This window comes from Pan paniscus, chromosome 8, assembly GCF_029289425.2.
Source record: "Pan paniscus chromosome 8, NHGRI_mPanPan1-v2.0_pri, whole genome shotgun sequence".
Taxonomy (NCBI): domain Eukaryota; kingdom Metazoa; phylum Chordata; class Mammalia; order Primates; family Hominidae; genus Pan; species Pan paniscus.
The window spans coordinates 131,702,446-131,724,256 of record NC_073257.2 but is presented as its reverse complement, the minus strand read 5'-3'; the positions used below and the strand labels follow the sequence as shown (position 1 = coordinate 131,724,256).

At 39.3% G+C, this 21,811-nt stretch overlaps 1 protein-coding gene across 4 annotated transcripts in view; it reads left to right on the top strand.

Moving 5' to 3' along the window:
• Nucleotides 1-21,811, top strand: part of MCMBP (minichromosome maintenance complex binding protein) — a 48,063-nt gene that overhangs the window by 8,947 nt on the left and 17,305 nt on the right. For all 4 annotated transcript variants that reach the window (XM_024930538.4, XM_008950976.4, XM_003825655.6 and 1 more), the window contains exons 2-8: nucleotides 8,706-8,791; nucleotides 9,409-9,549; nucleotides 9,665-9,706; nucleotides 11,153-11,254; nucleotides 15,396-15,540; nucleotides 19,026-19,177; nucleotides 20,888-20,988. In XM_024930538.4, coding sequence (XP_024786306.2) covers nucleotides 8,706-8,791; nucleotides 9,409-9,549; nucleotides 9,665-9,706; nucleotides 11,153-11,254; nucleotides 15,396-15,540; nucleotides 19,026-19,177; nucleotides 20,888-20,988 — 769 coding nt within the window. The remainder of the gene's footprint in view (nucleotides 1-8,705; nucleotides 8,792-9,408; nucleotides 9,550-9,664; nucleotides 9,707-11,152; nucleotides 11,255-15,395; nucleotides 15,541-19,025; nucleotides 19,178-20,887; nucleotides 20,989-21,811) is intronic.

Below are 21,811 nucleotides of genomic sequence, written 5' to 3'. Positions count from 1 at the left end.
TTATTGTCTGTACCCAGCTTGGACCTCTTCTACCACTCTGTCCTTGGTAGGCCACTGAAAAAAGTTAATTTATATTAAGGCTATAAAACCCAAGAACAGGGGAAGTGGTTGGGTATTCGAAGAGACTGAGTGGAATCAGGAACTGGAAAGCTAGCAGGAATCCAAGCAACTCAGTATTTCTTCTCTTGGGATACATTAATCTCTGCACACTTTCTCTACTCCATGTCTCCCAAATTTACTTGTTCTCAGTTCCAACCCACGCTAGCTAGCATCTTTATTTTCAGGCATAGAAAATCTGATTGGCACAACATGGAGTCAGGAATCCATTCACTCAGGGATCAGTCATCTGTGGCCATGGCACAGAGTTAGGTAGGACAATCGTGACTATTATCCACACCTCAACATTGGGGGCGTTCTCAGAGAAGAAGAATAGCTCCGGCAGCCATGGCAGATGGCAAACGTAGGCGTTTTTAAGTTATAATAACTTACACATGGTTTTAAAAAAAATCAACATGATGGTATGAACTGAGTGAAAGTATGTGCTCCCTCCATTGAAGCAACCACTTTTTTTTTTTTTTTTTTTTTTTTTTTTTTGAGATGGAGTCTCGCTCTGTCGCCCAGGCTGGAGGGCAGTGGTGCAATTTTGGCTCACTGCAACCTCCCCCTCCCAGGTTCAAGCGATTCTCATGCCTCAGCCTCTTGAGTAGCTGGGACTACAGGCGACCACCACCACACCTGGCTAATTTTTGCATTTTTAGTAGAGTCGGGGCTTCACCATGTTGGCCAGGATGGTCTCGACCTCCTCTGCCCTCGTGATCCACCACCCTCGGCCTCCCAAAGTGCTGGGATTAGAGGCATGAGCCACTGTGCCCTGCCTGAAGTAACCGCTTTTAACTGTTTTTGCTTTTAGAGGTTTTTTTCTTTGAGACAGAGTCTCGCTCTGTCACCCAGGCTAGAGTGCAGTGGCACGATCTCGGCTCACTGCAACCTCTACCTCCCAGGTTCAAGCAGTTCTACTGCCTCAGCCTCCCGAGTAGTTGGGACTACAGGCGCCTGCCACCACACCCAGCTAACTTTTTGTATTTTCGTAGAGATGGTGTTTCACTATGTTGCTCAGGCTGGTCCAAAAAAATTTTTTTTCTTTGAAATAAAATTTACATAACAAAATTTAACATTTTAAAATGTACAATTGAATTTTTTTTACTGTATTCATAATGATGTTGTGCAACCATCACCACCACTGTCTTTTTCTCTTTTTTTTTTTTTTGAGACGGAGTCTCATTCTGTTGCCCAGGCTGGAGTGCAATGGTGCAATCTTGGCTCACTGCAACCTCTGCTTACCGGGTTCAAGCGATTCTCTTGCCTCAGCCTCCCAAGTAGCTGGGATCACAAGCATGCACCACCATTCCTGGCTAATTTTTGTATTTTTAGTAGAGACGGAGTTTTACCATGTTGGTCAGGCTGCTCTTGAACTCCTGATCTCAGGTGATCCACACGCCTCGGCCTCCCAAAGTGTTGGGATTACAGGCATGAGCCACCACGCCCGGCCACCCCTATCATTTTCATCACTCCAAAAAGAAACCCCATACCTTTAGTAGTCTCTCCCATTTCTTCTGTCTTCCATCTCTGGCAACAACTATACTTCTGCCCATGGATTTACCTATTCTGGACGTTTCGTGTAGGTGGAATTATACAACATGTGGCCTTTGAGGTCTGGCTTCTTTTCATTTACCATGATATTTTCATGGTTCATCCATGTCATAGTATGCATCAGTACTGCATTCCTTTTTTTTTTTTTTTAAGAGATAGAGCCTAGCTCTGTCGTCCAGGCTGGAATGCTGTGTGGCAAGATCATGGTTCACCGCAGCCTTGAACTTCCAGTCTCAAGTGATCCTGCAGCCTCAGCTTCCTGAGTAGCTGGGACTACAGGCATGTATTACCTGTATTACCACACCCAGCTAATTTTTAAATCATTTTTTGTAGATTTGGGGTCTCACTATGTTGCTCAGGCTACACTCAAACTCCTGGCCTCAAGTGACCCTCCCGCCTCGGCCTCCCAAAGTGCTGGGATTACAGATGTGAGCCACTGTACCCAGTCTGCATTCCTTTTTATGGCTGAAAATAACATTCCATTGTATGTCTATACTGCATTTTGTTTATCCATATATTTGCTGATGGACACTTAGGTTATTTCCTGGCTGTTATAAATAGTGCTGCTATAAACATTCATGTACAAGTTTTTGTGTGAATGTAAGCTTTTTGGTTCTTTCCCAGATATACCTAGGGATGGAATTGCAAGGTCATATGATAATTTTATATTTAACTTTTTGAGAAATTGCCAAACTTTTCCACAGTGGCTGCACCATTTTACTTCCCAGGTTCAAGCAATTCTCCCGCCTCAGCCTCCCAAGTAGCTGGGATTACAGGTACCGCCACCAAGCCCAGCTAACTTTTGTATTTTTAGTAGAGATGAGGTTTCACCATGTTGGCCAGGCTGGTCTCAAACTACTGATCTCAGGTAATCTGCCTGCCTTGGCCTCCCTAAGTGCTGGGATTACGGGCATAAGCCACTACGCCTGGCCTAAAATGTTTTTAAGAAAGGTTGTGTGAGAAGAGAACAAGAGGCACATTATATAATGTTAAAACAGTCAGTTCACCAAGAAGACCTAACTATATATGCACCAAGCAACAGAGCTTCAAAATGTATGATGCAAAAACCAGCAGAAATAAAAGAAGAAATAGGCAAATCTGCAATTGTAGTTAGATATTTTACTACTCCTCTCTCAGTACTTGACAGAATAGTGGGTAGAAAATCAAAAAGAATACTGAACAACACAAAACTACACAACACTGTCAACCAAGTAGATCTAATTGACATTTGTTTACCTAATGACAGCAGAATACACATTCTTTTCAAGTGCACATGTAAATTCACCAAGATAAACCACATTCTGGGTCATAAACCAAATAGTAAACTTTATATATAAGAAGAACACTTCTAAACAATCCATGGATTAAAAACTCTCAAAGGAAAGCTTTGAATATTGTGAACTAAACCAAAATGAAAACTCAACATACCAAAATTTGTGGGATACAGCCAAAGACGTGCTTAGATGCATTATAGCTGCCTTAATTAGAAGAGAAGGTCTCAAGTGAATAATTTAAGCTTCCACCTATGAAACTAGAAATGAAGAGCAAAATAAACCCAAATTAAACAGAAGAAAGAAATAATAGAGAACAAAAATCCATGAAATAGAAAACAGAAAAAAAAAGAAAAAATCAGTGAAACTCAAAGCTCTTTTAAAAAAAAATCAATAAAATTGTAAACCTCTAGCCATACTGGCAAAGGAAAAAAAAAAAAAAGGAAAACAAATTACCAATAGCAGAAAAGAAAAAAAGGAAGACAAATTACCAATATTAGAAAAGAAAGAGGAGATAACCACCGTAGACTGTACAGGCATGAAAAGGATAATACAAACAGCTCTACAGATAGAAATTCATCAACTTAAATGGACCAGTTCCTCAAAAACCACTGTATTAGCTTTCTATTTCTCCTGTAACAAATTACAAATGTAGTGACTTTAAAACAAAAGGTTTTTATTTACAGTCCTGGAGACAGAAGTCTGACATGGGTCTTACTGGGATAAAATCAAATTGTTGACAGGACTTGCATTCCATTGTGGAGGCTTTAGGAGAGAATCTGTTCCTTGTCTTTTCCTGCATCTAGAGTCTGCCCACATTTCTTGGCTTGTGGCCCCCTTCCGTTTTCAAAGACAACAAGTCGAGTTGTTCTCACATCTTACTCTAACTTCCTCTTTTGCCACATCCTTCCACATTTAAGGACCCTTGTGATTACATTGAACCCACCCAGATAGTTTTTTTTTTTTTTTTAAGTTCAACTGATTATTAACCTTAATTCCATCTGCTACCTTAATTCCTATGTAACATATATTTACAAGTTCTGGGGATTAGAACATCAATATCTTGGTTGGGTGGGAGGGGGTCATTATTCTGCTGATCACAGCCACAAACTATCCAAACTCACCCAAGTAGAATAATATTTCACCTTTTACGTCTGGCTTATCTCACTTAGCATAATGTTTTCAAGGTTTATTTCTGTGTCTTCGTTGCTTTTTTTTTTTTTTTTTTTGAGTCTGAGCCTCACTCTGTCTCCCAGGCTGGAGTGCAGTGGTGCGATCTCAGCTCACTGAAACCTCCGCCTCCTGGGTTCAAGCAATTCTCCTGTCTCACCCTCCCAAGTAGCTGGGATTACAGGCGTGTGCCACCACGCCCGGCTAATTTTTGTATTTTTAGTAGAGACGGGGGTTTGCCATGTTGGCCAGGCTGGTCTTGAACTCCTGACAGGTGATCCGCCCGCCTCGGCCTCCCAAAGTGCTGGGATTACAGGCGTGAGCCACCGCGCCTGGCCCTCGCTGCATTTTAATAAAGATACAAAAGCTAATTCAAATGGAAAAAGGATATTCTTTTCATCAAAGACATGAACAATTTAACATTTACATGGAAAAATAAAATCCTCAACCTTTACCTCATATTTTATATAAAATTAACTCAAAATGGATCATACATCTGAGTATAAAACCTGAAACTATAAAACTTTTAGAAGAAAACAGATCTTTGTGACCTGGGGTTTGGCAATGAGTTCTTAAGACATGACACCAAAGGCACAGTGCATAAAACAAAAATTTGATAAATTGGGCTTCATCAAAATTAAAAACCTTTGTTCTGTAAAAAAAAATTCTATTAGGAGCATGAAAAGACAAGCTATACACTGGGAGAATATATTTGAAAATCCGGTATCAGAAAAAGAACTTGAATCCAGAATATATAAGAAAACACAGCGGTAATTTAAAAACTCAATTTTAAAAGGGGCAAAAGATTTAAGTAGGCTTAAATAGACATTTCACCAGATAGGATACAAGGATGGCAAATATCCCCCTGAGAAGAGTTCAGCATTGTTAGCCATTAGGGAAATGCAAATTTAAGCCATGATATTGCATATTAGAACAGCTAAAATTTAAAAATACATAGTGATAGTACTAAGTACTGGCAAGGATGGGAACAGCTGGATCTCTTAGCAAAATGGTGCAGCCACTCTGGAAGACAGGTAGAATCTTAATCATACATTTACCAGGTACTCAACTGTGTCATATCTAGATACTCATTCTAGAGAAATGAAAGCTCATGTTCACATGAAAACCTGCAGACACGTGTTTTATAGTTTTGTTTATAGTTGTCAAACCTGAAGACAATCTAAATGTCCTTCAGCAAGCAAATACATAAACAAATTGGTTGTTATTCAGAGGAATAATAGGAATAAAAAGAAATGAAGTATTGATATACAAATGTGTTGGGGAGTCCCATAACCACCCATATGCTTGAAGATTTACTAGGACTTATATGATTCACTGTATAGTTGTACTTCTCCTAAGATTTATTGCAGCAATATGGTAAGGATACATAGTTGGATCCTAAGGACACACATGGAGTCTGGAGGAATCCAGTGTCTTGATAATTTTTTCTTTTTGCGTGGTGGAGGAGGTGGTGCGGCGGGGGACGAAGATTCACTCTTGTCGCCCAGGCCGGAGTGCAATGGGGCAATCTTGGCTCACTGCAACCTCCACCTCCCAGGTTCAAGCGATTCTCCTGCCTCAGCCTCCCAAGTAGCTGGGATTACAGGCGCACACCATCACGCCTAGCTAATTTTTGTATTTTTAGTAGAAAAGGGGTTTCACCATATTGGCCAGACTTGTCTCGAACTCCTGACCTCAGGTGATCCGCCTGCCTCGGCCTCCCAAAGTGCTGGAATTACAGGTGTGAGCCACCGCCCCCAGCCAAGAGGATTTTTTCATTTTAAGTGCAGAGGCAGGAGGATCGATCACTTGAGCCCAGGAGTTCCAGACCAACCTGGACAACATAGGGAGACCTCCGTCTCTACAAAAAGATTTAAAAATTAGCCAGGCGTGGTGGCCCGTGCCTGTGGTCCCAGCTACTCAGGAGACTGAGGCCAGAGGATCACTTGAGCCCAGGAAATTAAGGTTGCAGTGAGCCAGGATCACACCACTGTACTCCATCCTGGGTGACAAAGCAACACAACACCCTGCCTGAAAAAAGAAAATTGCATTTATATACATTCAGGTAACTTAGAAATAACTTGCTGCTCCCCAGTCACTGCTTGATGTAGCTTTACTATTTGTTATGTGGTATTCTCACGTCTTTTACACAATTGCAGGCAGAATAGTTGGTGTGGCAGTTGTGGCTGTGTAATAGTCTTTTCTTTAAACATCCATTTTGAATACAAGCGAAAATACCCACTTATCTTTTACCCAATTCACTGTATCTAGTAGAGCAGTGATTCTTAAACTTCAATGTGCATTATAGTCAGTCACATAGAGGGCTTTTTAAAACATGAATTGCTAGGCCCCACCCCTAAGAGTTTCTGATTCTGTGGTTCGGGGTTGGGCTGAATAATTTGCATTTCTAACAAGTACTCAGATGATGCTAATGATGCTGGTCAGGGAACCAACTTTGAGGACTAGTTTGTTAGTGGATTTAATGCCTACACATTAGTATCACCTGAGGAGTTCCCCATCCCTACTTCTTTTTCAGAACTGGCCCTTGTCCGGTTAAGTAAACGTGTTTGGAAGTCCTGCTCAAACATGGTGTTAGGATTTTATGGTCCTTTTCAACAGATGCAGCTCCATAACAAGTGTAGACTTTTTATTTTTTACTCCAAATCTTCATAACACTTGTGTGATGAATATAAACAGCAGGATTGGCCAGCTGTGTGGTTTGGTGGTTTTAGTTCACATAAATCTGTATTCCGTCAATAGCTCACTTTTTGGTCTTGGCCAGTTCCCATAAGTGCCTGCTGTAGATGGCTTGTTAATTCTAAGGAGTAAATAGTAACTACACAGTAGAGTAATTGGCTGTCACTTTGGGTGATCAAAATTAACATCACCAATGAAGGGAAGATGGACATCATGTCTTTTCAGACATCTGGAAGGATAAACATCACTTATACAGTAGTTTGACAACATTGTTTAAACAGCAGTTCGGTTATACTTGATTGGAATCTGATCATAAGGGAACCAACAGATCCAGATTGAGAAGCATTCAATTTTTAAAAAAGGACCTTATTCTTCTTAAATAGCAATGTCATGAAATATAAAGTTTGCAGAACTATTCCATATGAAAGGAGATTAAAGAGATCTGATAGCTAAATGCAAAAGTGATCCTAAGCTGGGTCCTGTAACTGAACGGAAAAAAGTGCTATAGAGGGGATAGTATTGGGTCATATGATAAATAGGAATATAGATGGTAGATTAAATAAAAAGTATTGTGCCAATTTTGAATTTCCTGAGGTTGATAACAGTACTATGGTTAGTACTGTTCCTTAGGAGACACGCTGAAATATTTGTAGGCAAAAATACCTGATACTGCAACTTAATCTTTTTTTTTTTTTTTAATTATACTTTAAGTTTTAGGGTACATGTGCACATTGTGCAGGTTAGTTACATATGTATACATGTGCCATGCTGGTGCGCTGCACCCACTAACTCGTCATCTAGCATTAGGTATATCTCCCAATGCTACCCCTCCCCCCTCCCCCCACCCCACCACAGTCCCCAGAGTGTGATATTCCCCTTCCTGTGTCCATGTGATCTCATTGTTCAGTTCCCACCTATGAGTGAGAATATGGGGTGTTTGGTTTTTTGTTCTTGTAATAGTTTACTGAGAATGATGATTTCCAATTTCATCCATGTCCCTACAAAGGACATGAACTCATCATTTTTTATGGCTGCATAGTATTCCATGGTGTATATGTGCCACATTTTCTTAATCCAGTCTATCATTGTTGGACATTTGGGTTGGTTCCAAGTCTTTGCTATTGTGAATAATGCCGCAATAAACATACGTGTGCATGTGTCTTTATAGCAGCATGATTTATAGTCCTTTGGGTATATACCCAGTAATGGGATGGCTGGGTCAAATGGTATTTCTACTTCTAGATCCCTGAGGAATCGCCACACTGACTTCCACAATGGTTGAACTAGTTTACAGTCCCACCAACAGTGTAAAAGTGTTCCTATTTCTCCACATCCTCTCCAGCACCTGTTGTTTCCTGACTTTTTAATGATGATACTGCAACTTAATCTTAAATGAGTCAGAAAAAATATGAGATGGAGCAAATGGGGCAAAGGATACAGGTGTTCTTTCCAACTTTTTTGAATCTGGAATTATTCCCAAATGAAGTTATAAACAAAAAAACTTAGGCTCTTTATTTCAGGATAGTTGTAAAGATAAAAAAACTACATAAAAATGTATTGAAAGAACAGAATGCTTTACAAGCAGTGCTTCATATGCTGCTGAATCTAGGTGGCCTTGTAGCACATTCTGTAGGTGTCCCCAGCTACACTGTGGGTGCTAGAGAGCCTGCAGGAGGTCAGCATCCTCCTGATTTGTAACTGCCCCTTCCCCTGCTCAGTACAGCTTCTTGAATGTGTCTTGTGTATACTTCAGACACACTGAAGCATAAAATGCACCCTATCTAAAAATTCATTCTATCATAGTAGCTAATTTTAGTTTGTTTTTTGCTGACTAAACTATTGTGTGACTCACCTGATCATAGTCTTTTATTATATATTGCATGTACATTAGCTTTGAAAAGTATATTTCTCTTTCAGCCCAAAATGGAGTTAATCCTGACTGGGAGAAGAAAGTAATTGAATATTTTAAGGAAAAGCTGAAGGAAAATAATGCTCCTAAGTGGGTAAGCTTATTGCTATTTTCGAGGGAGAGGGTTGGACAGACTATACAGTTTCTCTTAGTAGAGTAACTAAGTAACCCACATGTAATTTAAAAATATGTAAATTAGTGTACTTCTGCTTCAAGTACATTTGTATTAAAAGATTTTGGTCTTTTGCTAATTAGGTTTAAGCATGTAAATACTTATACATTATGCCTCTAGGTGGCAGTAACTGACTGTGTTACTTCCTGAGACAAATCTTTAGTTGCAAGAGTGTCAGTTACCTTTGTTTTATTACCTTCATTTTAAAAGAATTGGCATGTGCTAGTTTTAAGAGAAGAGCTCAACAAAGTAAATGCCTTTTTGATCATTGAAAAGTGTTCTGAATGAAAAGCATTTTTTAGCATTCTTTTACATTGTGGTCAAATGTTATCTAAAACTTGAAAGAAATGGAAGAGAACTTGGGTTCCAGCAGTTATATTGACCATTGATATCATTTGGCTCTCTGATGAGGCATGGGTGTGTGTGTGTGTGTGTGTGTGTGTGTAACAGTTTGAGTCTGGATATAAGGTTTGTGTATATATGCTTAATGTTGTATAGACAGGATATTTAGTTGACTGACTTGATTATTTTCCTTTAAGGTACCATCACTGAACGAAGTTCCCCTTCATTATTTGAAACCTAATAGTTTTGTGAAATTTCGTTGCATGATTCAGGATATGTTTGACCCTGAGTTTTACATGGGAGTTTATGAAACGGTTAACCAAAACACAAAAGCACATGTAAGTATTGCTGTTTTCATGAATTTGTGGTATTAATTTTGTTCTTTTACTGTTGGTGGTAGTTTTGGTTCAGATATATTGATATAATTCTGTTTTTCTATGTTTGGGGTCATAGGTTCTTCATTTTGGAAAATACAGAGATGTAGCAGAGTGTGGGGTATGTATCTTTAATATATATGAAACATTTTTAGTAAGAATTTTTTCCTAAACAGAGAATTTATTTGTTTAGCTAATCTTAAATTTATTTATCTTGTGTATAAGTTACAAGAAATCATGTGAAATGTTTTCCTTATTTGGTTTTATTTAGGAGTTTGATGTGACTTTTTTTTAATCCTCTAAAGATCTTTTGAAGGGGAAATACTGTTAATGCCAAAATTAATTCCTCTCTCCAATATCTGTATATAATATATGTAAAACAAAGAACCCTAGGTTGCAAAATTAAATCCTTTTTAATTCCTTCAAAGACAAAGCCAATGGTAATCTCACTGTTTCTTTCATAGAAAACTGTCAGAATCAGCCTATAATACAGAAATTTAATGAAATATTCCTAGGTAGCTCGGAGATGAGATTCAAAAGTCATATATTATTCCCTAGGAAAGGCATGTTCTCTTTCAGATATACTTAGAAAACTCTAAGAAGTGGAAAGGACCCAGGAGACATCAAATTTGAGCCTAATACATACAAGCAAGGATTTTTTTGTTTGCCTTTCTTTCTAGGCCCAAGGTACCTTTCTCCTAGAATGAGTCTTTTATTTATGACTCTTGAGCAACATGTGTACCAACTCTCTGTTAGCCTTTGGTAGTGTCACACATGGACAGCCTCATCTATTTTATTGACCCATTTCCAGATGCTGGGATTACTGAGTTACATTAATACACAGCTTTTTATGGTATACAGTAATGTAATATATTAGCCTAATGTGTTAGGACTCCTTAAACAAGGGATACTGTAATCATTAATACAGTTGATCCATTAGGCTTGGCACAGTGTTTATTTTATGGAAACACTCTAAAAGAAAAACAGACCTGAAGTTCATCATGTGTAAGGTTACACAAATCTATCTTTCAAATGAGTTCATTACTCTAAATAATTGTCAGAAGTTACATTTTTGTTTAATATAATCTTTGCAGTAACCTTCCAAATTAGGGCAATTTTTCTGTCCAGATCTGCCTACTGAACTAGAATATTTAATGAGCAACAACTTCTGTTGTGAATTAACGGACTGATATTGGGGTTTGATAAATCAGTTTCCTAAGGTTTGGATAAGCCAAGAGTTAGACTCTAAGAATATAAAAAGGCCTAGATAACATCATAAAAGTAAAGTTCTAGATCCACAAAGCAGAGAACTAGACCCAGATTATAAGTCACTCCACAGAGGTCCCATTTTTCTGGATTTGAGGGGAGAAGTGTTTGATGACAGTATTTGAAGTGATTTTATATCCATTTTCTTTTAAAAAGTAATAGTTTGGAATTAGTTACTTGTTAATTAATCTGTAAAATATTTGCTGTGGTGTTATAATGTGAAAATGTGGTTGCTAATTTTAAAATAAATTTTGGGTTTTTTAAAATAAATTTTTAAAAACACTTTTTATGTATATCACAGCCTCAACAAGAACTTGATTTAAACTCTCCACGAAATACCACTTTGGAAAGACAGACTTTCTATTGTGTTCCGGTGCCTGGGGAATCTACGTGGGTAAAAGAAATATCCTTTATCTGAACTTTCTTACTGTGTTGATGGTTTCTAAAAACTTAGCCTTTAATTATTCTTCCTTTGCAAAGCTTGGCTTTATTTTAATAAAGTGTGTTTCATTTGTTCTAATTGAGAAAACCCATAAAACGGGCTAAGTATTTGTCACTGAGTAATGCTAAAATAACAGTACATTCCTATAGTGAAATACTGTTAAAATGATTGAAGTAATTTTTTTTTTTTTTTTTGAGATAGGGACTCACTGTCACCCAGGCTGGAGTGCAGTGGCACAAACATGGCTCATTGCTGCTTCAACCTCCTGGGCTCAAGCAGTCCTCTTGCCTCAGCCTCCCAAGTAGCTGGGACCACAAGCGTGTGCCACCATCCCTGGCGAATTTTTTGATTTCTTGTAGGAACAGGGTTCACTTTGTTGCCCAAGCTGGTCTTGAACTCCTGGGCTCAAGTGATCCTCTCACCTCAGCCTACCAGAGTGCATGCTCCGCCTAAGGCACATTTAAAGGTACTGAAAAAATATGATAATTAAAGTAAAAAAATAGTTTCAAATTGGAATTCATTCTAATTAAGGGAAAACAACGTGTTGGCTCTTTTGAGAGGGGATTGTAGAAACATTTCCTTTTTATTTACGATAGTAATTTTTTAAGGCATGGCCCACCTACACTGAAATGCACAGATTTTAAGGTAATGCACAGTGATTTGGATAAACGCATACACCTATATAATTTATACCCCAAAGTAAAGAACTTGTGCCTAAAAATTCCCTTCTGCCTTTTTCTAGTCACTACCTCCTCCCCTGCAAGCACAATCCTGAATTCTTGACTATGGCTTGGTCTTGCCTGTTCTTGAATGACATCTAAATGGAGTCATATAATATATAGTCTTTGTGTCTGACATCTTGTGTTTAACATCATCCATTTGAGTCATGTGTGTATCAGTAGTTCTTCATTTCTTTCTTGTTTTCTTTTGCTAAGTATTATTTGTTTATACAGTCTCCAATTGAGCATTTAGGTTATTTACGGTTTTAAGCTGGGCATTTTCTTTGTGAGAACATTTTAAACTACCAATTCAGTTCTTTTTGTTTGTTTTTTTTTGTTTGTTTTTGTTTTCTTGAGATAGAGTCTTGCTCTGCTGCTAGTCTGAAGTGCAGTAGCGTGATCTTGGCTCACTGCAACCTCCATCTCCTGGGTTCAAGTGATTCTCCTGCCTCAGCCTCCCGAGTAGCTGGGACTACAGGCACACGCCACCATGCCTGCCAGTTTTTGTATTTTTAGTAGAGACGGGGTTTCACCATGTTGGCCAGGATGGTCTCGATCTCTTGACTTCGTGATCTGCCTGCCTCGGCCTCTCAAAGTGCTGGGATTACAGGAGTGACTAATTCAGTTTTTTAACAGATATTTTGAGTCAGTTGTGATAAATTGTATCTTTCAAGGACTGTTTTGAAGTCATTTAAACCCAGTTGTTGAATTTATTGACATAAAACTTGTCAGAGTATTTTCTTTTTAATGTCTGTGGGATATCTAGCATTGATCTCTTTCATTCCCAATAATGTTAGTCTATTTTTCACTTCAATTTTCTGTTTTCTGCTTCATCCATTTCTGCTTTATTTCGTTCTTTTTGGTTTGGTTTTAATTGGTCTTTTTCTAGCCTTTTTTTTTTTTTAGACGGGGTCTTGCTGGCTCTGTCACCCAAGCTGGAGTGCAGTGGCACAATCTCGGCTCACTGCAACCTCTGCCTCCCAGGTTCAAGCAGTTCTCTGCCTCAGCCTCCCAAGTAGCTGGGATTGCAGGTGCCTGCCACCATGCCTGGCTAATTGTTTTGTATTTTTGATAGAGACGGGGTTTTACCATGTTGGCCAGGCTGGTCTTGAACTCCTGACCTCGTGATCCACCTGCCTCAACCTCCCAAAGTGCTGGGATTACAGGCGTGAGCCACCGCGCCTGGCCCTTTTTCTAGCTTTTTAAAGTAGATGCTCAGATTATTGATTTCAAATTTTTCTTGTTTTCTAATGTTAGCAACTAAAACTATAAATTTCTCCCCAATCACTGCTTTGGTTGCATCCCACAAGTTTTCATTTGTTAGGTTTTTACTGTCATTTAATTCAAAATATTTTCTAATTTCCCTTGTGATTTCTTCTTTGATCCTTCACCCTTGCAACAATCTGCTTCTGTGTATTCTCATTCTTCGTGCTATTTTTGTCATAGATTTCACTCATCCTTAGATTATATAGCTCACAACATACTATTTTTGTTTTTAACAGTCGTTTGTCTTTTATATAAATTAAGAAGCAAGAAGAATTCATCTTTTTTTATATTTGGCATCATTTCCTTTAGCGATATTATTATGATTATGATTTTTTTTTTTTTTTTTTTTTTTTTGAGGCAGAGTCCTGCTCTGTCGCCAGGCTGGAGTGCAGTGGTGCAATTTCGGCTCACTGCAACCTCCGCTTCCCGGGTTCAAGTGATTCTCCTGCCTCAGCCTCCAGAGTAGCTGGGACTACAGGTGTGTGCCACCACGCCATTTTTTGTGTGTTTTTAGTCGAGACGGGGTTTCACCATGTTGGCCAGGATGGTCTTAATCTCCTGACCTCAGGTGATCCACCCACCTTAGCCTCCCAAAGTGCTGGGATTACAGGCATAAGCCACTGTTCCCGGCCAGCAATTTTTTTTTTTTTTAAATACAGCTCTGTTGGTGACGAATTCTGTCAGTTTCTGTTCAATTGAAAATGTTTTTTATTCCACCTTCATTTTTGTTTTATTTATTTATTTATTTATTTATTTATTTTTGAGACAGGGTCTCTCCCTTTGTTGCCCAGGCTGGTCTCGAACTCCTGAGCTCAAGGGATCTACCCGCCTCAGCCTCCCAAAGCACTAGGATTCCAGATGTGAGCCACCACACCCGGCCTCACCTTAATTTTTGAAGAACATTTTCATTGGATATAGAATTTTTATTTTTTATTTTAATAATTTATTTTAAAAAAATAGACCAGGCACAGTGGCTCATGCCTATAATCCCAGCACTTTGGGAGGCAGAGGCAGGAGGATCACTTGAGGCCAGGAGTTTGAGACCAACCTGGCCAACATGGCAATACTCTGTCTCTACAAAAAATACAAAAACTAGCCGGGCGTGGTGGTGGGCACCTGTGGTTCCAGCTACTCCCATGGCTTGAGACGGGAGGATCACCTGAACCCAGAAGGCTGAGGCTGCAGTGAGCTGAAATTGCACCACTGCACTCCAACCTAGGCAACAGAACGAGACTGTCTCAAAAAAAAAAAAAAAAGAAAGAAAAGAAAAAAAAAAAAAGAGATGAGTTCTCACTGTGTTGCCCAGTCTACTCTCAACTTCCTGGACTGAGCAGTCCTCCCACCTGAGCCTCCCAAAGTGTTGGATTTACAGATGTTAGCCACTGCATCCACCTGGGATTTGTTAGGGGTGGTGTAGAACAGCCCTTGTTGAACAGTAGATCATCCTTATTCATGAGGTCTGCTATTTCTAGGTCTTACCCAAATGCCTAGGATGACTAGTAGGGTCCATTCTAGTATTATACTACTTCCAGAGTCTCCATTTAACTCTCTGCCAACTAGCAGCTGTTCTCTGCTAGGCCTCAGGGAATCTTGACTTGTATATCCACAGTTTAGTGTTTTGTCAGAGATCCAAATGGAACCTTCAGGGTCTTTTATCCGTAACTACTTCCTTTCTAGTACTTCTCTGCAAATTCCAGTTGCTTCACTAGCCCTGAACCATGTGCTCTGTCTTCTCCACCCAGTAAGAGAGGGCCTCTACTGCTCTTTGTTGCAGTTTGGAGAATGTCTCCAGGAGAGAGCTGGGAGAATTTGGAGTTTACCTGCTGTGTTTCTCCTCATTCAAGGATCATAACCTTATGCTCCCTGTTGTCCAGTGACTGAAAACAGTTGCTTCACATATTTTGTCCAGTTACATTGTTGTTTACAGCAAGGATAGCAGCATAAGGTTGATACCTGTTACTCTCATGACCAGAACTGGAAGTCTAGCCTCCTTTTATGAAAATGCATTCTATTTTAACTGAATTGCCAAACTAGTAATTTTTTATAAGTCATATAATTAGCAAAACTTTAGGATATTCCTCAGTTTATGGTAGTCTTTTCTTAACTTTTCGTTTAACGCCTATGTTAATGCAAACCAAGCTCGAGTCAGTCCCTCAACATCCTACACTCCTAGTCGCCACAAGAGGAGTTATGAAGATGATGATGATATGGACCTACAGCCCAATAAGCAGAAAGACCAACATGCAGGTGCCAGACAAGCAGGTAGTGTGTGCCAACAGGTTTTCTCTAGACTTTGCTCTCTTACAGTAGATTGGTTTTCAGAGTGAATTGTTACATAATATAGCTCTATATTTAGGAGCTGGCAATTTATCAGAGTTACAGACATGTTGAGAGTTTTTACAGTACTCTGATGAGACTGTGCTTCGCAAATGAGCAATTAGGCATCACTTTGTGACAAGTGGCTGCTCTAATGTATGTTTTTGGAGTCTCAAGTGACTATCTGGAAAGGTCTTTTCTATCTTCATATTTATTTTTAATACAGAAGCCTGGTACTTTACCCTAAAAATGAGTTATTTTTATCTGAAAACATGCTTTCTCATTTTCTTTTTAATTTTCTTGTTTGTTTGTGTTTTGAGACAGGGTTTCACTCCCATCACCCAGGCTAGAGTGCAGTGGCATAATCATGGCTTATTGTAGCCTTGACCTCCTGGGCTCAAGTGATCCCCTGTCACTTCAACCTGCCTAGTAGCTAAGGCTATAGGCGCATGCCACCACATGCAGCTAACTTTTTAAATTTTGTGTAGAGATGGGATCTCACTATGTTGCCCAGGCTGGTCTCAAACTCCTGGGCTCAGGTGATCCTTCTATATCAGCCTCCCAAAGCCATTGGCATAACAGGCGTGAGCCACCACGCCCAACCAGTCTTAGCTTTTATAAGCAGTGGATTTCTTTGTTATGGTGGGTATATAAGTTTGTCTTTATATTTGTAATATATTCAAGTTTGTAATATATTCGAGTATGTGCTATCCACTTCCCTTCAGCACCTTTAATCAGAAGGAAAAATTAAAGGACAAGGAGGCAAAACAAATCAGTCTGGTCATTTACTATCTGCAAGATTGGGTAGAGAAGGCTTTTTCTTTTTTTTTTTTTTTTTTTTTGAGACAGAGTTTCGCTCTTGTTGCAGTGGCTGGATTGCAGTGGCACGATCTTGGCTCACTGCAAGCTCCGCCTCTTGGGTTCAAGCAATTCTCCTGCCTCAGCCTCCTGAGTAGCTGGAATTACAGGCATGCGCCACCACGCCTGGCTAATTTTGTATTTTTAGTAGAGACGGGGTTTCTCCATGTTGGTCAGGCTGGTCTTGGGCTCCCGACATCAGATGATCCACTTGCCTCGGCCTCCCAAAGTTCTGGGATTACAGGCATGAGCCACCATGCCTGGCCAAGGCAAATTTAACAGTCAGTGGTAAACAGGGATTTACTAATGAATTTTATTTACCCTTATATTACTCTACTTTATAAATTGATATTTCCAGATTTTCTTAATGCTAAGATATATTTTAATGTGTTTAAAATTGGAATGTTTTACTATAAATACATATAAATGTCATAGTATTCTTTTTCTCCACCGATCCCCAGAATATATTAAAATTAATGGTCTATCATCTAGCCTGGACAGCATGGCGAAACCCCATCTCTACTAAAAATACAAAAATTAGCCAGGCATGGTGGCAGGCGCCTGTAATCCCAGCTGTTCGGGAGGCTAAGGCAGTAGAATCACTTGAACCCAGAGGGGCGGAGGTTGCAGTGAGCTGAGATCATGCCATTGCACTCCAGCCAGAGTGACAGAGAGACTCCATCTCAAATAAATATCATAGTAACTTATATATTGTAATATATTCGAGTGTGTATTTAAGTCCAGGAAATATGTTAATTCTCTTATCACTTAAGCAGTTGATGCTACTTTTTATTTCTTACCATTCTTGTTTGAATGTCTTAATGCAGGCTTTTTATGCATTTGAGTACTTTATTTATATAAAGTAACACTTGTTGGTGTTTAGTCAATGTTTTAGGCTATACATATTTTTAAACTTTTTATTTTGACACAGTATAGACTTACATGCAGTTGTAAGAAATAATACAGAGAGGCTGGTTGCGGTGGCTCACACCTATAATCCCAGCCCTTCAGGAGGCCGAGGCAGGCACATCACTTGAGGTCAGGAGTTCCAGTCTGGCAAACATGGTGAAACCCCATCTCTACTAAAAATACAAAAATTAGCTGGGCATGGTGGTGCACGCCTGTAATCCCAGCTACTTAGGAGACTGAGGCAGGAGAATTGCTTGAACCCGGGAGGCGAAGGTTGCAGTGAGCGCTGATCGCCACCATGCTCCAGCCTGGGTGACAGGGTGAGACTCTGTCTCAAAAAAAAACAAAAACAAAAAAAACAGAAAGATCTTGTATACCTTTTAGCCTCTACTTCCCCCAGTGGTAACACCTTACGTAATTATAGTAGAATGTCATAACCAGGAAGTGGATATTGATACAATCATTTTTTTTCCTTTTTTTTTTTTTTTTTTTTAGACGGAGTCTTGCTCTGTCACCCAGACTGGAGTGCAGTGGTGCAATCTCTGCTCACTGCAAGCTCCGCCTCCCGGGTTCACGCCATTCTCCTGCCTCAGCCTCCCAAGTAGCTGGGACTACAGGCCCCCATCACCGCGCCTGGCTAATTTTTTGTATTTTTAGTAGAGACGGGGTTTCACCGTGTTAGCCAGGATTGTCTCAATCTCCTGACCTCGTGATCCACCTGCCTCAGCCTCCCAAGGTGCTGGGATTACAGGCTTGAGCCACTGCAGCTGGCCTGTTCTTTGCAGTTTTATCGCATAGGTAGATTCATGTGACCACCACCACAGTTAAAATCGGGAATATTTCATTACCCAGATCTCTCATGTTGCCCTTTTATGCTCCTAACTACCACTCTCCTGCCTCCTCCGTCCCCAGAAGTCTCTAGACCCTAGCAACCACTGGTCTCTTCTCCATCTCTCATAATTTTGTCATTTTAAGAATGGAATTGTATATTACATAAACTTTGGGGATTGTCTTTTCTTTAGCACAATTCCCTTGAGATCCATCCCAATTGTTGCATGTATCAGTAGTTTGTCCCTTTTATTGCTGAGTGGTGTTTCGTGGTATGGCAGGCTATAATTTGATTCTCATGTTATCAGCCCTAAAGTGTAACTACTTCAGGAGTTGGGGTTATTCTTTTAATGACCTGTATATCCCCAACAACTGGTTTGATTCCTGGTACATACTGGATATTAATAAGTATTTGGTAAATTAATTTATTGCTGTATGGTTTTATTCTGCTTAATTAATAGAAAAAGTATGTTCTACCAAGGAGTTTTGCTGTCGGTAGACCATGTATTCCTTAAATCAAAGATGTCAAAGTAACCATATTGCAAATCAACTTTTGAAACTGGTTATACATGAGATTTGATGGGAGGAATTTGTTGATATCTTACAGTAAGGGAAAAAAAAGTAAAATTTTTAGATCTTCATGTTTATCTTTGTCCTCTTACAGATCAAACAAAAGACTTTGTTAGTATGTGCTGTTTCCTTAAAAACTGTAACAACTTGAACTTTGCAAGCTCAGAAGCATCATGTATATCAAACTTGAAAGGCACTTATGGAATGTTCTTTTTCTCCAGGAGGCCTTAGAAATGACTAAGTGCAATGCTATCCTTTGAATTTAGGGAGTGTTGGTGGTCTTCAATGGTGTGGAGAGCCAAAACGTTTAGAAACTGAAGCTTCTACTGGGCAACAGCTGAACTCTCTGAACTTGTCTTCTCCTTTTGATTTGAATTTTCCATTGCCAGGAGAGAAGGGCCCTGCATGCCTTGTGAAGGTAATAAAACCTTTCGTAGATCCAACACTGAAATGTTATGTGTCTCAGAAAGTAGCTTAGTGTCTGAGCATTTGCATTTGTTTCCTTGTGCTGGGCTAGCTATAGCAAATCACTGCAAATTTAATAGCCTAAAGCAGCAAAAGTTTATCATCTTACAGGCTTTAGGTCAGAAATCCAACATGGTCTCACTGGGGTAAACTCGAGGTGCCAGCAGGGCTACATTCCTTTCTCGGAGCCCCTAAGGGAGAATTTCCTTGGCCTTATGGCTCCTTCTTCCATATTCATAGCCAGCAACATTGCATTTGTCTGACCATTTTTTTCATGTTGACATCTCATCTGACCACAACCAGGAAAGTTTCCCCAATTTTAAGAATCCGTGTGATTACATGGGGCCCAGCCAGTTAATCGAGGATAATCCCCCCCATTTCAAGGTTATTAATTTAATCACACCTGCACGTTCCTTTTGCATGTAAGCTAACAAGTTAAAAGAATCGAAGAACATCTCAAATGCAGAAGCAGAACAACTTTTAAATTATGTCTGTTCCCTTCCTGTATCATTTCTAACATAATATCTTCTTCATTTTTGTCTTCTTCCTTCTCTCAGCAAAACCTATTTCTCACTTATATTTAAAATAAAACAGAAGGAAGAAAACTTTTAATAGTTTGTTCTTCCATCTTACTTATGCTAGTGTTTTGATCCTGATAAATGAGCAAGTGATAGAAGGTTCAGAAATGATTGTTAAGGATTTCTATCCTTATTCTTTGTGCATTTTGGGTTTTTTTGTTTTTGGGGGGTTTTTTTGTTTTGTTTTTTTGAGGCAGTCTCACTCTCTTGTCCAGGCTGGTGTGCAGTGGCACGATCTCGGCTCACTGCAACTTCTACCTCCTGGGTTCAGGCAATTCTCGTGCCTCAGCCTCCTGAGTAGCTGAGATTACAGGCATGCACCACCACACCCAGCTCGTTCTTTATATTTTTCGTAGAGATGGGGTTTCACTATGTTGGCCAGGCTGGTCTCGAACTCCTGACCTCAAGTGACCCACCCACCTCAGCCTCCCAAAGTTCTGGGATTCCAGGGGTGAGCCACTGCACCCAGATTCTCAGTGGTTTTAACTGAAATGACACTTAAGTCATACGGCACAGGGACCAAAATTACTATTTTTTCCCCTGCCTTGCTTCTACCAGGTCTAATCAGTAAATGGCCTTGACTATTACTAAGTCCATCATGACAGACAATTTTGAAAGGTTTTTTTTTTTTTTAATTGTGAAAAATCTTCTGGCCATTCCAAGTTTTGTGTTAATCTGATGTTGCAGTTTATGAATAAATGCAAAGTTAATCATCTTGTTTTTGTTTTTTCCTTTTCTTGGTGTGGTTTAATAGGTTTTGAGATAGTACACAGTTCTAGTTTTAACTGTCAGCCTTTGGGAAAAGGCTTTTTTTAATTTTAGGAAAAGCCTTTTTTTTTTGTAGTACTGTGGTATATTGAAAACAGACATTAGTCTGGAAGTTAGGCATCCTGTGTTTTGGTTTTTCACTTATTTGCTAACTAGCAGAATGACTCTTGGTCTCAAGTTATAAAAATTTATAAAGTAAAGGACTTGCTTTAAGGTCTATTTCCTGATTTAAAATTCCAAGATATTGGTACTTCAAGACTAATATCTTAAGCTTTGTGTCTGTTCTAACAGTGTGATTTCATGTGGTCTCTTGTTAGGTTTATGAAGATTGGGATTGTTTCAAAGTAAATGACATTCTTGAGCTATATGGCATACTGTCTGTGGATCCTGTGCTGAGTATACTGAATAATGATGAAAGGTGAGTCTGTGTGCTCTTTTTTTGGTCTCCTTTATTTTTATATAATTTCAAGTTTTCAGGAGAGTTACAGGGTGGTTTTAAAGAACTCCCTTTTCCCTTTTTCCCAGATGTACCAGTTGTAAACACTTGGCACCCCATGTGTTTTGTCATTCATTTGTGCTCTCTATCTATGCACACATTTTTCTGAAACACTTGAAAGTATGTTGCAGAAATCAAGCCCTTTTACCCCTAACTGCTTGTCAACATTTCCTAAGAGTACTGACTTTCTCATATATAATTAGAGTACAGGTATCAAAACTAGGAAATTTGCCACAAATATACAATACACTAATCCACAATCTATACTTAATTTCACTAATTGTCTTAATCATGTTCTTTCTTACACGTCTCCCTTCTGCATCCCCCAGTCCAGGGTTCAGAAGCTCGCTCATTCTCTGTTTCTACTGAGTTCATACTGTATTTCTGATTCCAGTTCAGCACCACAGGTGTCGTTCTGCTTGTTCTCCTTTCTGTATTAGTGTAACTCTCTTAAACTTGATTCCCATTTTTCACAATCTTATCATTTGCACATTTTTACAACATAGAGAAGGGAATTTCAGAATCGTTAACTCATACCTTTACAAAACATAAACCTAAATAACTAGAGTTCAATCTGAAACAGTCAGCCTTTGTCTTTCATGGTCTTGCCACTTTTTTTTTTTCCTTAAACAACAGAAATATATGTCTTCCAGTAGTTCTGGAGGCTGGGAAGTCCAAAATCAAGTTCCCAGCAGATCTGGTTTCTAGTGAGGGCCCGCTTCCTGGTTTGCAGATGGCTGTCTTC